General features: G+C 33.4%; 1 protein-coding gene across 1 annotated transcript; it reads right to left on the bottom strand.

Annotated features, from left to right (window-relative positions):
* Nucleotides 1-1,264: 1,264 nt before the first annotated feature.
* LOC110093367 (protein LSM12) lies at nt 1,265-19,380 on the bottom strand. Its single transcript, XM_020818231.2, has 5 exons — nt 19,140-19,380; nt 18,891-19,053; nt 18,597-18,677; nt 2,010-2,133; nt 1,265-1,540 (listed from the first exon to the last, which is right to left on the bottom strand). Exons 1-5 carry the CDS (start codon nt 19,261-19,263, stop codon nt 1,496-1,498), a joined length of 537 nt encoding a protein of 178 aa, XP_020673890.1. The 5' UTR covers nt 19,264-19,380; the 3' UTR covers nt 1,265-1,495.
* Between the last annotated feature and the right edge of the window lie 841 nt (nt 19,381-20,221).

Raw genomic sequence — 20,221 nt, 5'->3', positions numbered from 1 at the left:
ACCTATTTTAGTTCTTGGTTCAAAAAAAAAATTTCATCTTTTATATTTAAAAATTGATTATTATGTCATGTCCAACCCATGCTCGTATCCTATATTTTCAATAATTGACGTAACCTGTGTCCGTGTCATGTCATATTCATGTCGCCGTGTCCATATATGTGCATCACAATTAGACAAGTATGTCTGTCATGTCTTAAATATTTAAAATTTCTATGCATAATAGGATATTAGATATGTTGGATTGGATTCATTATCTTAAAATCATGAAACCAACTTAGTTTGATCAATCATTTCTATCAGATAAACTCATGCACTCCCTGATTAGACCAGGAATGTGATTGGTAAGGATCAGGGTAAGATAGCTACAACATAAGAAGGGGGAAAAAATTCAAGGTTGTGTGATGGAGAAGCTAAAAGATCTTGATGGTAAAGACTAATTTGATGGCCCTTCTGGAGTTGAAGGTTATTCATATGTTAGAGTTTTTAACGGTCTTGGAAGATTGTACAGCGTTATCAGGTATGTAGGAGAAGGTTTCGGTTGAGTAGGGCAGAGATGACGGGGTTGGGTTAATGGCTAATGAGGGATAGCTGAGAATTAGGTTACAAGAAAAGTGACCAATGAAGAAGAGAGAGCATAGTAGAGGAGAGTTGGGAGGAGAATATATATATATATATATATATATACCTTCAGAATAGTGCAATGGACCAAAGCACCCAAAAATAGAAAGTGATAAATGTTAATAACAAGAACAAGTCAAGACAATCATCAATATTATTAGGGGTGTCAATTCGGGTCAATCCAAATCCGATCCGTTTTTAAAAACGAGTCGGATTTCTAGACCTGAACCCGACCCGATTCGGGTCCGGGTCAATCCAACCCGACATGAATGACCAGGGGTTGACCCAAAATTGCTGTTTTCGGGTAAAAAATCGGGTCAATCTTCGATATTCAGATAAAAACGGGTCAATCTCGGGTTTTCGGGTCAAATACGAGTTTTCGTGTTAATTTCGGGTCAATTTCGAGTTGCTATGTCAACCCGAAACCGACACGATTTTTAAAACCAGTTGATTTGTTGAACCCGAACCCGAATTTTTCCGGGTCGGATTCGGGTTGTGCCAAAAATTGACACCCCTAAATATTATTAATTTCATTCCAACAAGTCAAAATCTACCAGATAGTTCTAAATACACTTCTAGATAGAAACTACCTTCATGGTAGTAGAGAGCAGCTTAAGACAGATCTAATAGCTTAGCTGACAGGCAATTTCCCTAAAAGTCATTTACTATACTTTTCCTTATTCCATCGTAGAATAATCTAGAAAAAAAAAAACAGATTCTTTACTTCCGATAAATCTTTTGTAAATGCTGAAGAAATCCTTAGAATAACATACTAGAGGATATTGACAATTAAAACGTACAAATTTAAGATAAAATACAACCAGAATTTATGCAAGCCTACCACTTTTACCATGAGCTAGTAAGTCGGTCTAAACATCTAAGCCGAAGAGCGAACTTGTAATCTTCTCCTTTCAAGCTCCAGCTTCATAATCACAAAAGCAAATCAGAGTGATTGTAAGATTCAGTTACATGCACAAGTTTTAGCAACGTTCAAATAATAAAAGCTTGAGAGGAAAACAAAACGAATGAAACAGCATGAATGATTCATAAACCGAAAATCATTAGTAGAAATTGAATGCTAATTTCCAGAGAATATCAAAATAAATGTTCATGATCCCCTGGATAAGCAAAATTTTGAAGACATCAATTCTAATAACAATTAGGCAAAGATTAGTTAAAATATTCAAGATTCTTAGGTTTCATTTGGGACGGCTTTCTTACTGTTTCTTAAAGCTGCTTTCTAGTACAAAAGTTTTAATTTTTTTACTAAAAAGTTGTTTTAAAAAGCAGTAAGAAAACCGCCCCAAATGAAGCTTTAATATTTACATGAAGATACAAAGTTCAGAAGAACAATGTTGAGAAGTAAATAAGTTATATATATAGGTACTGACCACTTTCTTGACTCGCTCATTCGCAGCTGGTGTTCCTCCGTTAACATTTTCAGGGAAATATGGATTGTTCACTCGGACTTCGTCCATCACAACTATGGCAGTCTTATCCCAACGAACTGGAAGCCTGAATCCACGGGAAAAAAGTGATAACTGATATGAGTGTGGCGTAGAGAGAGGAGAGGACAAAACCAAGTAACATTCTGTGCAAAAAGCCATGTCATCAAGAAAAATTATTCAAATTACGAAAATACAGCGGCTAAATGATGGATTCAAAAACAGTAAATTGTGTTCTGTAACACAAAAAATACAAAAAATAATAGAAGAACAAAATTTAACATCAATCATCTATCCATGCATCATTCGCATAATTTGTCCACGTAATGGAATTAATGATAAAGCCCATATTTTTTTGCTTTAGTCATGGATGTTCTTACTAGACATTTGCCATAGGAGGTACCCTAGTGTATACTTTTTGCAGATTATATTATTCTTGTTGATAAAAGTAAAGAGTGAGTTGAAGGAAAAATTGAATTATGGAGGTCAACCTTAGAGTCTAAAAGTTCTGTTCGAATAGAACTAAAACCGAATACATATAGTATAATTTTAGTAGTAACAGATCTAGCATGAATGCTGGTCATTAAAAGAAAAACCTTAAATAAGTTGAGTGTTGCAAAGATAAGGATGCTCAGGTGGATGAGTGGCTTCGCTCTTAGAGAAAGAATACAAAATGAGTATATACGTGTATACGTGAAAATGTAGGAGTAGCTCCAATTGTAGATAAAATTAGAGAGTCACCTTAGAACTACAAAAAGTATTGCAACAAAAAAGAGTATGGAATTAACATGATATTAATGAAGATAGTTTCAATAATACTTGCAGTCCAAAGAAAGAAACCATAGAAGATAATTTGGACAAAATGTTGAAAGAATTTCAATCATATAGTTTTTGCATTGGACTCTAAAAGAGGACCCACTCAATTGGAAACCATTTATATTATCAAATATATCAATGAAATTTATACATAGAAAAAGGATAACAAGCTTGCATTCACTTTACAATGTTACTATGACTTCCACAAAAGCAAAAAAACATTGACATACCCCTGGGACAAGTTTGATTTCACGCAAGAGAAAGTAGAAAAGAAAAATGATGTGCTACTCCAATGATTATATTGATGGAGAGGATTAAGAAGGAAATCATTAGTCTTATCCCAACTGTTTTGGGATTCTTCATGAATTTTCATTTTTTATTTATTCTGATTGAGTCATATCTAAATAGCTAAATTAATTCTTTGCATTTGAACTTCTATCCATGTAATCATAAATTTATCCCTTCTCTTTTATAATCATTTGACACTAATTTTATCAGCTCATCAAATGGCATATTTTCTAGCCTTTATTATGCATGCCCACACCACCTATATCTATTTTCAGCTACCTTTTCTTCAATGGATGTCATTCTAACATTTTGTAATGCAATCCTTCATTAATTTATCCTTCCAATTTTCGCCACACATCCTTGAACATTTTCATTTCTATCAAATTCAACATATGTATCAAAGATTTTTTTAATTGCCTAACAGTTGAATCCATATAATATTACTAACCTAATTTTAATTTTATTAAATTTAACTTTAAGTCTCTATGATAATCTCCTATCACATTCAGTCTTAACTCCAGAAGCACTAATCCATTTTAACCATTTAAGTCTTAACTTCAAAAGTTACACCACCATCTATATCTCATTTTTTTATAGTGCAATAGATCCAAGATACATAAATATTTCATGCAGTATTTTGGAGACTATCAACCATCCCAAATGTTTCAAAGTCATAATGGTTTGTTGTCATAATGGTTTGTTTCTCTGATCGATGCTTGCACTAGGGTCACATAAATATTCTTAATCGAACAAAATATGATGTAAGCTACATTGTCCATACTTTTCACTTGGTGATTCAAAATCAATTTTGGGTAAAAATATAATAATTCCAATCTGCCAATGTAAGAGATTATTTTAATCAAATTCTGACGCCTACTTTCAAAGTAAGGCATTATTCATGAATCATCATGCATAAATACACAAGACCAAAATAAGATAGTTAAAAAAAAAACCATCACTTAATATAACACTCCAAAAACCTATTGGGACTTGGGAGGAGGTTGCCCTTACTGCCTCATAAATGATAAATAGACTACTTTCACAAAACATAGGAGTATCAAACTCCCATGGAATGTTTGCCAAATTTTATACTCAGGTCAAAGCTTGTAACAGTCTTACACTAATTTTTTTTAGTTGGACCTCCTTGATCCATATTCATAGTCAAAATAGAGAAAAATTAGATCTCAGAGCTATCTATTGTTAGTTACTTGGCCATTCCTCTACAGAAAAAGGGTACAAGAGTTATCCTCCAAAAGAATTTTAAATTTAACAAATGTCACTTTTGTTGAAAACCATACTCTACATTGGTTTATTTTCAAACGGAGACTTCAATAATGGAAAATAAAATCTATGGTATCAAATAAAACAAAGCATGGGAGATTATGAATAAACCTAAAAAAAAGAATCTAGAAGATTTCAAATAGGCGTTTACTTTAAAATACAAGTTTAATAGATCTATTGAAAGATATAAAGCAAGATTGGTTGTTAAGTGTTCCACTGAGACATATGGTGTTTATTATCAGGAAATATTTATCCCTATGGCAAAAAATGAAGAATGTGAGAATTTTGTTCTCTGATGGCACATTTCAATTGACAACTTCAACAATAGAATGTGAAGAATGTACTCTTACATGGTGGCTCAAAAGAAGATTTACATCAGTACCCTTCAGGAATTGAAGGAAAGGGAATAGCTACAAGAAATGTAGACTAAGGACAGCCTTCTATGCGCTAAAGAAATCATCTTAGGTTGAGAGGTTAGTGTGATAAAAAGAATAGCACATAAGAGTGAAGGAGATCATACTCTTTTAATTCAAACATTCATAGTCAGGGGGGCATGACAATATTTCTAGTATATGTTGATCATACTCTTTTAATCAAACATTATAATCAAGGGGATTAACAATATTTCTAGTATATGTTGATGATATTTTATCAAAGTATTGGTGAGAAAGAGAAACAAAGTATGAAACAATATTTTATCAAAGAATTTGCGATAGGAAGATTAGGATCCTAAAGTGGTTTTTTTTTTAGAATTAGTCTTATACTCAAGGAAGGAATTTTCATCTCACAACAAAAATATATAGGACCTCTTCAAAGAAACTAGAAAGCGTAGTAACAAACCTAAAGTTAAACCCATTAAGCCAAACAAAAAATTGACGAAAGCTAAGAACTAGTTATTGATAGAAAGATAATCAGATATCGGTGGGAAAACTCATTCATCTTTCTAATACATAATCCATACTCAACATGATTAGTCAAATTCATACATGAACTAAGAGAAACACATATAAGTTGCATATCTTGTGCTACACCAATTAAAAGGTAATCCAAAAAAATAAATTAAAAGAAATAATGAACTCATATTGGAAGTCCAAACAGAAGCAGATTATAGAGGTTCAATAGTGGATTGGAGATCCACATCTAGTAATTGTAAGTTTCAAGATGGAAATTAGATAACATAGAGTAAAAAATAAAATGTGGCAGCTAAATTCAGTGTTGAATAAGAATACAAAATTATGGCCTAGGAGTTTGTGAACAATTGTAGAAGCATATTATTAAGTTAAGACTACTAAGTGTTGCAGAGATAAGGATGCTCAGATGGATGAGTGGCTTTACTCTTTGAGACATGATACGAAATGAGCATATACGTAAAAAAGTTGGAGTAGCTCCGATGAAAGATAAGATTAGAAAAAATCGCCTTAGATGATTTGGTCACATAAAATGGTGGACTTCCAATGACCCGGTTAGGAAAGTAGATGTATTAGATTTGACTTATGTTAACAAAGATAGAGGTAGACCTAAAAAGACTTGGTTATAAAAATATAAGAAATGACATTTCTTTATTAAATTTAAAAGAGAATTTGACTCTTAACAGGAGACAATGAACAAAAAGGATTCATGTAGCCGACCCCATGTAGTGAGATAAAGGTATGATGATGTTGTTGTTGTAGTTTGTGAATTATTGTGGTTGAAGATCATCCAAGATGATCTAAGAGTTAAGTACAACGGTCAAATGAAGTTGTATAGTGATGATAAATCAACTATAAATACACATAATTCAAAGCAATATGATAAAAAGAATCATATTAAGATTGACAGACATTACATCAACAAAAAGCTGGAAGGAAATTTGATATGCATGCCTTAGGCGCCTTTAAAGAGTTGAATGGAAAATATTTCTACAAAGGGACTCAATGCTATAACCTTTTATAAAATTGTTTTCAAACTAGGAATATAATACATCTATTCTCAAGCATGAATGGCAGTATTGGGGTGTATGGGTGCTATAATAGGAAGCTCATGAGGCAAATCAAATTATATATATAGCCAACTAGAGAAGCTATTAAGCACATTTTGTTTGGAATGTCATTTTAGGTCCCTTAAATTATGGGCTTGTAAAGTTGCATGGTATTTTTTCTATTTTGGTTTTGCCTAATCTTCTTTTTTTCTTTTCCTAAAATAGCTTATATATTTCCACCAATTGCTTCTCTCTCTCTCTCTCTCTCTCTCTCTCTCTCAAGGAGAAATTGTTTAATTGTTTAGGAAGATTTCTTAAATCATGTTTAATTGTTTAGGAAGATTTCCTAAATTATACTTAATTTGTTTAAGAATGTTTCTTAAATCATATTTAATTGTTTAGGAAGGTTCCTAAATTATATTTAATTATTTATGAATGTTTCCTAAATTAGGTTCAATTTGTTTAAGAAGATTTCCTAAATTATATTTAATTGTTTAGGAAAGTTTCTTAAATTATGTTTAATTTGTTTAGGAGGGTTTCCTAAATTATATTTAATTGTTTAAGAAGGCTTCTTAAATTATATTTAAACTGTTTAGGAATGTTCTATTTATGTTATTGTGTTCTTGGGCTATCTAAGGGGAAGCTATCTAGAGTTTTAGGAGCATGGTATTAATGAATTTTGTGAGTGTTTGTTGTCTATTGCTTTTGTGAGGGATTCTAGCGGCATTTAGAATTTGGAAGAAAATATCCTCCTCTCGAAAGAAGACCATTGTATCTTGCTTGTTTGTATTTCATTTCTTATCAATAAAAACTTGTTATTTTGCAGAAATTTACGATTTGTTCGCCGAATTTTGGTGTTCAAGTCCTATCAAATTTGTATCAGAGCAATTTCTTGGTACCAATGGTCAGGATAAGAGTTGAGGTGTTGGAAGAAAAGTTGAAGAGGGAAGTAGGGTAGCTGCAAATGGATGTAGGATCATTGAATGAGCGCTTTTTGACGATGGAAGGAAGGTTTGGAAATCTCAAGAATCTGATGGAACAGATGTTAAGGAATCAAGATAAGACGGCTCTGTCCGATGCACGAGGGAATCACAAAAATGATATGCCTAGGGAAAATCAAATAGTTGTACCAAGAAAGATTGATGGGATGAAATGATAAAGGCTATTGGTCCTAGCATTGAGAAAGATTCAACTGATATATCCTTGGATGTTGATGGTAAAACTACATTAGCAAAAATTGATTCACTTGCAAATTTTCCAAAAGAAAATAAAATTGGCATTGAAGAATACCAGCATCAAGACTTCAAAAGCCAACATAATGATGAGACTTTAGAGAAAACTAAAAATTATGCAATATGCACAAACTGATTCTTTTTATTCTTCAAGTTCACAAAAAGTTTTGGTGGATAAGCTAAGTGCAGAACAAAAGAAATTATCCAATCTATTAAGGGATTTAAGGGCAATGCATTTTCTTTTGAAATAATGGAACATTCTTTTGTCGCTAGAGATTTTGTTAATTCAAAAGTCAAAACCAAGTCAGTAAATGTTATGCTGAAACAAGTTTTGAGAGATTCTTCACAAAAGTGAAATGGAAAGATAAATGTCTGTATTTTTTCATATTAAAAACTGTTAATAAAATTTTAAGCAACAAACATGCTACAGCCGTTTAACGTGGATCCAACAAGATAATGCATTCCAAGATTATAACTACTTGATCATTTTCTTTTGCAACTAGAAAAATATTCTTCAACACCAATTTCCTTCATTCCACCTTGAGAATAAGGTGGCTCTTTGGGAGAGTATTGTTGATACGTCAAGGGGGCCCCACCTTGTGGGACTTAGGGAAACTATTATTCATATGTGAGGAGAAGGAATCACGGAGAAACTATTTAACTGTTTAGGAAGGTTTTCAAAATTATGTTTGATTAGGTTATGAAGGTTTTCTAAATCATGTTTAATTGTTTAGGAAGAGTTGCTAAATTATATTTAATTGTTTAGAAAGAGTTCCTAAATTAGGTTTAATTTGTTTATAAGGTTTCTAAATCATATTTAATTGTTTAGGAAGGTTTCCTAAATCATGTTTAATTGTTTAGGAAGGTTTTCTAAATTATATTTAAATTGTTTACAAAGGTTCTATTTATGTTATCGTATTCTAGGGCTATTCAAGGGAGAGTTGTCTAAGGTTTTAGGAGCATGCTATTGATGAGTTTTGTGAGTATTTGTTGTTCACTGTTTTTATGAGGGATTCTCGCGGCGTCTAGTATTTGAGAGAGAAAGTCATTTCGAAAGAGGATCATTGTATCTTGCTTGCTAGTATTTCATTTCTTATCAATAAAAACATTTTGGTTTGCTGAAATTTACTATTTGTTTGCTTAATTTTGCTGTTATAGTCCTATCAAATATTTGATACATCTTGGAAGCAAAAATAGCAAATAACAAATAGAAAAACTACAATAAAACCAAAATGATGGTTGATTTTGTATTAATACTTCAATAAGAGAAAAAATATACATGTGATTTACAATTCGAGAGGTAGATCAGCACTCCCAATCAACCTAGACGCCGCTAGGAAGCCCTCAAAGAAAACTATAGCAAAACACAAAACTCTGCAATATCCTTCTCTAAACCCTAAACAACTCCCCCTTAAATAGCCATAGCCACAATAACATAAATAGAGCATTCCTAAACAATTAAACATAATTTAAGAAACCTTCCTAAACAATTAAACATGATTTCTAAACAATTAAACACTTCCTAAATAGTATAAACATAATTTAAGAAATATTCCTACAAAATTAAACATGATTTAGAAAACCTCCTAAGCAATTAAACACTTCTTAAATAATATAAACATAATTAGGAAACCTTCATAAAAAATTTTCCCTTAATTAAGAACCTTCTTAAACAACTCCCCTTGATTAAAAACCTTCCTAAATAGCTTCCCCTGGGCCCCATTAGGTGAACCCCCTGGTGTATAAAAAGCCCTCTCCCAAAGACAAATCATGTCCTCAAGGTGTAACAATGGGAATTGTCTCCTGATCATCTATTTTAGAGGGAGCTATTTAGGAAGATTCTTAATGAAAGGGTATTAGGAGATGTTTTCTAATTGAAAAGGGTAGAATTGAGGGTTGATTTTGAGGGGATTAATTGTGAAATATTTCCTAATTGAAGAGGACATATTTGGGAGGGAAATAATTAAGAAAATAGGGGATATTTGGGAGAAAATTGGGGGAGAGCTATTTGAGTATTTGTTGTTTATTACTTGCTCTAAATAGTTGATTTACCCTACGGTTAGGATTATGTTTTTTATGAAGAATTTTGTAAGTATTTGTTGTCCACCATTTTTTTGAGGGATTCTAGTGATGTCTATGATTTGAGAGAAAGTCCACCTCTCGAAAGAGGATCATTGTATCTCACTCCCTCGTATTTCTTTTCTTATCAATAAAATTTGTTGGTTTGCTGAATTTTACTATTTGTTTGCTGATTTTTGGTGTTCAAGTCCTATCAAATTGACTTGAAAACCAAAATTCAACAAACAAACAGTAAATTTCAACAAACTAATAGGATTTTATTGATAAGAAATAAAATATGAATAAGCAAGATATAATGGTCCTCTTTCGATAGTTAGACATTCTCTTCTAAATTCTAGACACCGCTAGAATACCTCACAAAAATAGTGCACAGTAAACACTCACAAAACTCATCAATAACATACTCCTAAAAACCAAGACAACTCCCCATCAAATAGCCCTAAAACACAATAACATATATAGAACATTCCTAAACAATTTAAATATAATCTAGAAAAACTTCTTAAACAATTAAACATAATTTAGGAAACGTTTCTAAATAATTAAACATGATTTAGAAAACATTTCTAAATAAATTAAACATAATTTATAAAACTTCCTAAGCAAATTAAGCATAATTTACGAACCCTTCCTAAACAATTAAACCTAATTTAGGAACTCTTCCTAAACAATAAAAATGATTCAGGAAACCTTCATAAACAAATTAATTAAACAACTTCTCATTGATTCCTCCTCCTTACATAATGAATAATAGTTTCCTTGGGTCCCACATGGTGGGGCCCCCTGGAATATCATTCCACTCAATAATTTCATCCTTCAACTGATGTAGAACGAAATACGCTTTGCTATGGAAGATGGACAAACTCCAAATGTCTCACAAAATCTGAAAATTTTCTTCAGGTTTTTATTCAAAACCTGAGAAAAATTCTCAGATTCCAGTAGATAAGGGTCTAGAGAAGATTGAAGGAGAAGCCTAGCCTTAATGGAGAAGAGAAAGGCTGAGAAGAAAATCCACTCCACGGGTTCTTGCCTAGGGACGTTACCTAGAGCAATTTGGAGAGGAAAGGAATGGCGGGATGACAGGGATTTGATGGATTTCAATTCCCAAAATCAGTGAACTGATTTGGGCAATAAAATAGGAAGTAAAACTGAGTAAATACCAAGCAACACAATTAAGGAGGAGAAGGCGGCTGATTGTGGCCAGATGTTGGAATTAATTCCAATTCAGGAGGTTGAAAATACGTGGACAGAATTTGACGTTATCCCTTGGAGAATTGACTCAGAGAAAAGCTTGGATTGTTGCCAAGAAAAAGGAGGTAGCATTAGGAAAAAATTGGGAAGTATTTCCTTATTCCACTTCTCAGTTTTGGAAATAATTAAAGATTGAACTTTGGAATTTTACTGAGCCGGAATTAAGGAGGTGGGCTTGGGATTTTCGGTCAAACAAATTCTCAGATTTGGAAATATTAATTGCAAATTGATTGGGCTATTGAAGAGGGCCGGCAGTTTTCAAAGCCAGGAAAGGGGATGTAATGAGGTGATTTAATGCTCTTAGATTTGAATTTAAAATTCAATTGAATTTACATTAAGAAGGAACTCATGGCATTTAATTCCTAATGCAAATTTGAATTTTGAATTTGAAATTCAAATAGCATGCAATAAATTAGGAAAGAAATTTGAATTTTAAATTTCAAACAACTTGATTTTCAAGTTAATTCCTAATATCATGCATTCCTAATTAGGAAATCCAAGGAGAGAGAGGAAAGGATGAGGCCGGCGGCTAAGGAGCCATGGCCGGCGGTTTGTGGTGGATCTTCGGGTGAGGTGGCAGGCGGCTTTTGGTGAAAATGGGGACGACGATGGTGGACGGAGGTAGAGGATGACACAACAAGAAGGAACCAAAGAAAAACAAAGATAGAAACGAAAGATAGAAAATAAAAACCGCGAGCTTCGGACTCTTCCGAAGACTGACGGGTGATCGTTGCCCTTCTCCAAGGGACTTCAAATCACGAGCCCGGACCCATCCTGCGGCTGGTGACAACTCCGATTCCTTCCCATAGGAATCTCACTCTCGTCCTCTCTCAAAAAGAGCACAAGTGTGGACAAATTTTTTTTAATATCAAATCTTTATTCCCATTACAATAGCTAAAGGCCCTATATATAAGCCACAACATGAGAAAAATCAAAAATTACAAAATTGCCCCTTGGGCCACAACACTCAAATAAACTAACCTAGGGGTAAAACAGGAAATAACATAAAATAAGAGCTAAAATTCATAAAATAACTCATAAATAACAATTTAAATTAGAGCCGTCCATTTACGACGCCTCCTGTGATAGATGCGCCAAATCTTCGTGCCGATGTCCGCATCATCAACACTCTTTATATCACTACCCTAACTTTAATTCTTTTATTAACCTTTCCAATTTACAGTAACTTAAGACTTTCCCAATTAACAGGGTTGGAAGGCAAGCAGTATCTCCATGAATCATAACAAATATTTCATTTCTCAATACTTACTAATAGTAAAAGGTGTGATGGCATAGAGGTGCCGCAACAATATGCATAAGTCCACCTATAAAACTACTAATAAGTACTAGAGGCCGAGGATGCCTCAACTAAATAATAGAGTTTGCAACAGTAAAAGTAGGATGAATACCAATGTTAGTAGGAAAATCATTAGATCCTAATTATCTCCAAGCATTATAAAGTTTAATAACTCTAACAAGTAAAGACAAATAATTGGGATGCAAAAAAGCATGCTAATGAGAGAACAGAAAACTTTCCAAACACTTTGATTATATATATATGGCTTTCAACATACCTTTTGAAAAAAAATTCATTTGAAACCAAATCAACTACAAATAAAAGCTTTGTTTACATTACTCTTCCATAATTTTTTTTTAAATAAACCCTTTAAATAATAATAATATATTTATTCAATTCATATAGATGAAAATTGTTATAAAATATTACATAGTTAGAATATTAAAATATTATCTAATTTATTCACAAAACAAATATATCATCACCTATGAAGTATCGTACTCCTATTTAAGAGTCATGTTGTATCAGACACGTGTCGGATACGGATACGCCACCGATACGGCATGGATACGTGTCGGATACGGATTTGTCATGTCCAATTAAAATATTATTTAAATTTGACAGGACACGTATCGGATATGCGTGTCCTGTTAAAAAATGAAAAAAGAGCCGCAATTTTCCCTATTTATTTCGGCTACCCGCTCGAAATCTCTATTCATTTATGCGGCTGAAACATTTCCGCGAGCTAGGTTTTTCGTTTCCTCACAGACGTTCGTCTTCTTCATTGTAGTTGAAGGAGAGGCTCGACAACACGAGCATAGAAGCGGACAAGATCATCCTTCGTCAACGAAGAGGCTCGACGACACGAGCATTAAAACCGACAAGAACATCCTTCATCGACAGAGCGGCTCGACGACGCAAACAATGAAGGCGACTCGAGCAGTGAAGGTTCGTTTTCTTAAGCGTAATGCTCAGTACAGAACTCGGGACCAGAACTCGATACCGCTCAGTACCGCTCGGCACTGGTCGGTTCCTCAGCGTAATGCTTGTGGAAGCTTGTGCTTCTTGGCGTGACAAGATTTAGCAAGAAAGAGGAAGGACGGAACAGTAAATCAGAAAAGCAAAAACAGAGAATGGCATTTCATTTCTTGTCCGGTACAAAGGCGTTGAGGTGAATATATAGAGTAGGCCAAGACAAGTGACCAATGGATAAATGACACCTCATTATTGTTTTGTATTTATTACATTAGACTTATCAACTAATAATGCTCAGTACAGTGCTCAGTATCAATGCTCGGTACCGCTCGGTACAGAGGGGTACCTAATGGTACCAAGCGGCACCAAGAAGCTAGAGAGAGCTTTAAAATTATTCTTACAATAAAAATTTGTATTGGGGGCTCTGCCCCGGAAACCCCCGCAGGGACGCACCCTGCTAGGGCGCAACGCCCCCTTGGACCCCAGGCATATCTGCAACATATCTACACTTTTACTTAAAAAATTTCATATTTCGAATTCATGTGGTTTAATTTGTGTCGATCCTTCGTAGGATAATGACCTCTAGTGACATAGGAATTAGGTCTGATGATGGTCCATCAAAGACAAATATTGAAGATAACAAACCTCTGTGGGGTTATGTAACAAAAATAGGTAAAACGTCAGAAGGGGTGACAATATTGCATTCAAATACAATTACTGTAATGCCACATATAAAGAATTATAGTATAGAGTGAAAGTTCATTTGTTGAAGATTAGTGGTAATGTAATTAAAGTATGTCCGAAGATAACCTCATCACAAATGGCTAAATTATAAAGGAAAATCAGTTAAGCTGAGCAAAAGAGTAAAAAAGACTTTCCAAAATAGATTTCACTTCCAAGCACCCATGCTTCATATTCTTCGTCATCTTCTTCAATTAGAAGTGATGACAGTACTGTAAACAAATGACCTTTCTGAATTGAGGGATATAAACTAAAAAGAAAAAAAAATATTGTAGATAGTGATTTGGAGAAAGCATTTAATTTACAAATTAGAAAACAATTAGATGGAGAAATAGCTAGAATGTTTACTCAGTTGGACTTCCTTTTAACCTAGCAAAAAATCCACACTACAAGAATGTCTTTACTTACGCATGCAATAGTAATCTTACAGGATACGTGCCATCAGAATATAATGTCATTAGAACGAAGTTGTTGCAAAGAGAGGGATAATATTGAGAAGTTGCTCGAGCCTACCAGAGGAGTTTTGAAGGAAAAATAAGTTACTTTGGTTTGTGATGGGTGGACAGATCCACAAAAAGACCACTTATCAACTTCATGGCTGTAACAAAGAGCTATCCTATATTTATCAAAGTTATAAATTATGAAGAACAATACAAGGATAAGTTCTTCATTTCTAATTTAATCAAAAAAATTATCATGGTGGTGCCTTCAAACATCATCCAGATCATTACTGATAATGCATCTATTACTGATAATGCACTTGTTTGTAGATCTGCATGTCTACTTGTAGAGCAAGTATATCCTCATATTTTCTAGATATCATGTGTTGTGCATACACTTAATCTTGCCTTGAAGAACATTTGTGCAGCTAAGAATACTAAGGCAAATGAAATCACCTACAATGAATGTCATTGGATCACAGTAATTGCTGGAGATGCAGTTGTAATTAAAAATTTTATTATGAATCACTCCATGAGACTCTTTTTATTAAATGATTTCTCTAATTTGAAGATGCTTGCAGTTACAAAAACTCAGTTTGTCTCAGTTATAGTGATGTTGAGAAGATTCAAAAAAATAAAAAATGCTCTTCAAGCTATGGTGATCAGTGACAACTGATTCTGTTATAGGAAAGATGATGTTGGAAAGGCTAGGTATGTAAAGGAGAAGCTTTTAGAAGATTTATGGTGGGATAAGATCAAATACATCATAAATTTCACATATCCAATTTATGAGATGTTAAGAGAGCTGATATGGACAAGTCTTGTTTACATCTCATTAATGAGATGTGAGATTCAATGCTAGCCAAAGTAAAAGAAATTATATATAGACATGAGAGGAAGGCACTTCATGAACACTCAAACTTTTAGGATGTTATTTATGTTATTCTAAAAGATATATGTAGCAAAAGTAATACACCTTTAAATTGCTTGGCTCGCTCACTAAATCCCAAGTAAATTTCAACATTTTTTCATTATTAATTCACAATTTGTTGTTTAGTAATTTCAACATTTTTTCATTATTTATTTTTAATGCTATTTGAAGATATTCAACTAAAGAATGACTTCAAGATGATCCTCAAAGAGTTTCTCCACAGAAAGATTTAAAAATTTCAAATATGAGGAAGACATGTTTGAAACGTTATTTTCTAAATGAGAAGAAAAGAATTACTAATATTGAGCTTGCTAAATTTTTTTATTATTTAGAGGACTTTGGTGACCAAAAGCCATTGCGTGATAGGTGGAGAATTGATCCGAAAATATGATGAATTATACATCAAGCTTCAGCACCTCTACTTCAAATAATCGCCATAAAATTGCTTGGTCAAGTTTCATCCTTATCTTGTTGTGAAAGAAATTGGAGAACATACTCGTTGAAACTTCATGTGCTAGATAATTTATGTTTTTGTTTTTGTTGTTGTACTAGACATTTAAATATTTTATGCTTACTTTTATTTTGATATTATAAGATAAAATGCTACAGATGATGTTGCTTTAAATTTTTTTTGTCTTTCAAATATTACGCTTTGATTACTTTCTTAATTTTTATGTATGATTTATATATCATAATGTCGTATCCGCGCCGTACCCGTATCTTGTATTTTTAAGAATTGACGTGTCTTGTATTTGTATCGTGTCGTATCTGTGTCGCCATATCCGTATCGGTGCAATATAGATCATCACAAACTATATGTTATATGCACATAATTTAAAACAACAAATATGTATAATACATGTTTCTTTTTCTGTCATTCAAGTTAGCTTATGAACATATTTATCTCTGAAATTTTCAGGTTTAAAAGTTGTTTTTTCTCATACTTTGTATCTTAAATGTACATAGAAAATTGCATGTCTTGAGCAGATTCAAATAAAGCAAAATTATCATGGGCCAACAATATTATGCTGAATGCTAGAACCGTGACAGTTTAATATTCCTCAAATTAGCAAAAAATATATTGAGATAGTAAACAGTTCAGTGATGCAAGAACAGATGGGGGTGAAGGCACCTCCAATCATAGAAATAGTAGGATTGACTACTTCCTATCTTCAATGCATATGAAGTATTGCCACATTAGAGAAGTGTCTCATAAGTACTAGGGAATAAGTGGATTTCATGAAAACATCAAAAGATAAATATATAAAATTGCAAAAACTAGACTAGTTAAGGTATATAAATCAAATTAGTAGGCAACAAAAACAAGTAAAGTGACCAGAATGATAATTTTAAGATGAATTTGATAAAAGAGAGAAACCAAAATCAGCATATGTGGAAGTTGTAAAAAAAGATGAGCACAAAATTTGCACTCAATAGGAATAAATAGAGAAGAACTCATGAAACATGCTGAAATAACTGAATAGGATTAATCAAAGTGACAATGGATAATGATGAGCCAAATATATTGATACTAAATAAGGTAGCATTTTTTGGGTCTCTTCCACTCAAATAAGATTTAGAACCATAAATGTAAATATGTATTAAATGAAGGAATAAAATAAATTCTAAGAAAATCATTATCTTAAAATATAATTACATCACAAACAAGATGAAACTCACACTGAGAATCACAAATTTCAAAATTTCCCCACTAGAAACCAAACTAGAAATATAGAAGTACATTAACTCTAGTAACGATTGGGATAGGATGTGGGAGAAGTTAGAGGAAAAAAGTTTATACCCTAATGACGTGGGACCATGAATTAAATGGAGAATTAAGGGACATAAGGCTCGTGACGGGAAGCCTTACAAATAAAGTTAACAAATAACCAAGTTAATAATCCATATGTCCCCTTAGTTGGGGTTGGAGGTTGATTTATTGTGTCATGTTCAAAGGGAGAGAAGTTGGACCAAGCAAACAACATGATGAACACTCTAAAGATGCAAAATTCTTAATATCAGGTCATTTCCTATTGAAAATTTATTATGTCTAACCATTAAAGTATGCTTCTAGCCATATAGTGGCGTTTGTTGGGAATGTCCTACACAAAAAATGCATGAAAGCTATATGGATAACGCATCTCATCAAAAAGAAGCAATGAAAACCTTATCTAATTACTGGTCAGATGGTGCAACAATATAAGTTGCAATATATATAAAACAATTGTGATACATTGCTTCCCCAAGATGGCTTCCTAGGGATGTGGGCCCATCCTATGATTCCTAACTAGGATAGGACACCTCTGTCCTAACTTTCCTAACTATAACATGGTACCTTTAGAATTTGAGATGTGAGTATCCATGGACTTGTTGTCATGTAAATAATGGGAATTGAAGGTGACTACATCCCTTCAAAGTGCTCTTATAGCAAATGATTATGTCTAGGCCCATGCTTGAATCTTAACATCTTTGAATAATAAGATAAGGTGCCAATTTTAGCCTTCCAGTGCTCATCTCACCATGATCATTTCAAATCATTTCTATCAAGATAAAAAATGACAAAAAAATCAAAATCATGAGTTAAAAATAGTTCACATAACCTTAAGACAATTAATCTATTAAAAAAGAGCATAGTCAAAGCAGCAAGCTAGGATTGAAATTGAGTCGAGTTCAAGCAATTTGGCCATATTGGAAATTGAATATTTTGATTCCAGTTCAACTCAAACTAGACACCAAATCATCATTTAAAGTTGAGCAAATTAGACTTGAAACAATGCGATTTCAAGTCAAAAATTGCATTTTAATTTAAGTAAATGTGTAATTATAAATATGACATTATCTGCTATACATTAATTATGTTATACTTACTCCGTATTTTATATAAAAACTCATTATAAACTACATTTAGAATAGGCTTGAATTGTATTCAAACAAGCAAAGGAAAACTTGAATTCGGAGCAAATCTTGAAATCAATTTGAGACATTTTACAATAGAGCCAAACTCTAGCAATTTTCAAGCAAGTTGCTAAGTTTTGAGTGCTTTTACCAGTCTTATAGCCAGCGGAAAGCACATACCTAATAAAATTGAGCTCAAAAGTTCAAATTTTGAATTTATGACTTTACACAAAAAACCATTGGCTTGAAAGAAATAGCAATTTGTTTTTCTCCAAGGAACGATATTTAACATTACTATACCTAATAAAAACATTGAACTGCCAAATAATAAAAGAGAAACTTGCACTTACGTCTTAGATAATGCATCAAAAATGTTCTGGGCTTCGCCAGTGACGCCAACACCAATTCGCTCCGCTTCTATTTCAGCTTGCCTAAAATCGAACCGTGAACCACTCAGCAACAAAAAGAGGCAAGTGACTTAACATTCTTAAGATTCCCATCAGATATCATTTCAATCTAAAATGCAAGCCCATAGCAAAACGAAAGATGAAGAACTTAAATTTTTTTCCAAAATTTATTCCCCCGAACCTATAAAGGCCAAACCAAACGTGAATCAAAAGAGGAAAAACCTAACTTGATAATACCTTAGAGCAGCTTCCTCCCTTGCCTGCAATCCGGCCAGATCGAGGAAGCATTTTTTGTTGTCAAGAGGGTCATCACCGCGTCGCAGGAAAGTGAGATCCTTGATATAGGTCGTCTTCAGAAAACGAACATTCCGGCGACCGCCCGGCTTCCAAGCACCCTCTTGTGCGCTATCAAGGTCAAGAAATCCAAACTATGGAAAGAAAAATAAGAACGCAGAGAAGAATCGAAGATTGATTAGAGAAGGATATGAATGAGGACGATGTTCGTAGGGCGGTCATAGGTTATGATCTGGCCCTCGAATTCCTCGCCGAGTGTTGTCCGGAACGAAAAGAAGCAGCCCACGCCAAGCTCCTCGCCGACGGCGGAGTCCATGGCTGCCCTTCTTTAGTTCTTTCCCTCGAAGAATCCACGGAATCCGCTCGTAAGCACGAGAAGAACAATAGAAGCGAAAAAGTGCGGATCCGCGCTGAACCGTAGAGTCAGGCGGACGAGAAGTTATTTGGTGCGAGTACGGATATACCTAGGTCTAGACTCCAAGATAGGAATATAGATACATATTATACAGCTCACTTTGACTTGTTGGTTCAGAGCTTATACTTTCAAATTAAGAGGTCTTGAGTTCGAGTCTTTGTGTATGCGTTGTGTGTGTGAATTTGTCTTAAATGGCCTATAAATGTCCCAAAAAATATATAGATACATATTATTTGAATTTAATTATTTTTTGTTGTCACGCGTATATTTTTATTATCAAGCAACTCGAAGATATCGCCGGCTATTTTTCTCTGATATTTAATTGGCACTCTTTTAAAAAAAAAAATTTTGTGACTGGTTCACAAATTTTAGAGTTTACCGCAAATAAAATTTTGGGGGATTTACATAAATGTTACTTTATTATATCTATATTATACATTTAACATCCAAAAATTAAGTATTACATTTCTACAACTCAAACATTAATTTTACAACATAAATACCACTCCGTCTCAGTCTCATGAACCTTCACTCCGTCTCTTCCTTCCTGCATTAGTTGTTCTCTCGTGTGCGTCCTACTCAGTTACTCGTGTGCTCTTCCACTAAAACGTTTATTTCTAAGAATTCCTCTACAAAATTGGCCACAAAGTATTTCAGATAAAAATATATATTCAAAGATCAATCTCCTCTCCTCCCACATTTCTCCACTCGAATTCCTCTACAAGATTGGCCACAAAGTATTCTAGATAAAAAATGCATCATTTTGATCTCTCTACTTTCGATTATATCCATTTTTTTATGTTGATCCTCCCTCCATAAACCTCTCAGGCTTGAATTTCATGTCTTCTTCCCAAATCTT

Source organism: Dendrobium catenatum, unplaced genomic scaffold (assembly GCF_001605985.2).
Source record: "Dendrobium catenatum unplaced genomic scaffold, ASM160598v2 fragScaff_scaffold_384, whole genome shotgun sequence".
Classification (NCBI taxonomy): Eukaryota; Viridiplantae; Streptophyta; class Magnoliopsida; order Asparagales; family Orchidaceae; genus Dendrobium; species Dendrobium catenatum.
This window is presented reverse-complemented; position numbering and strand designations above follow the sequence as displayed.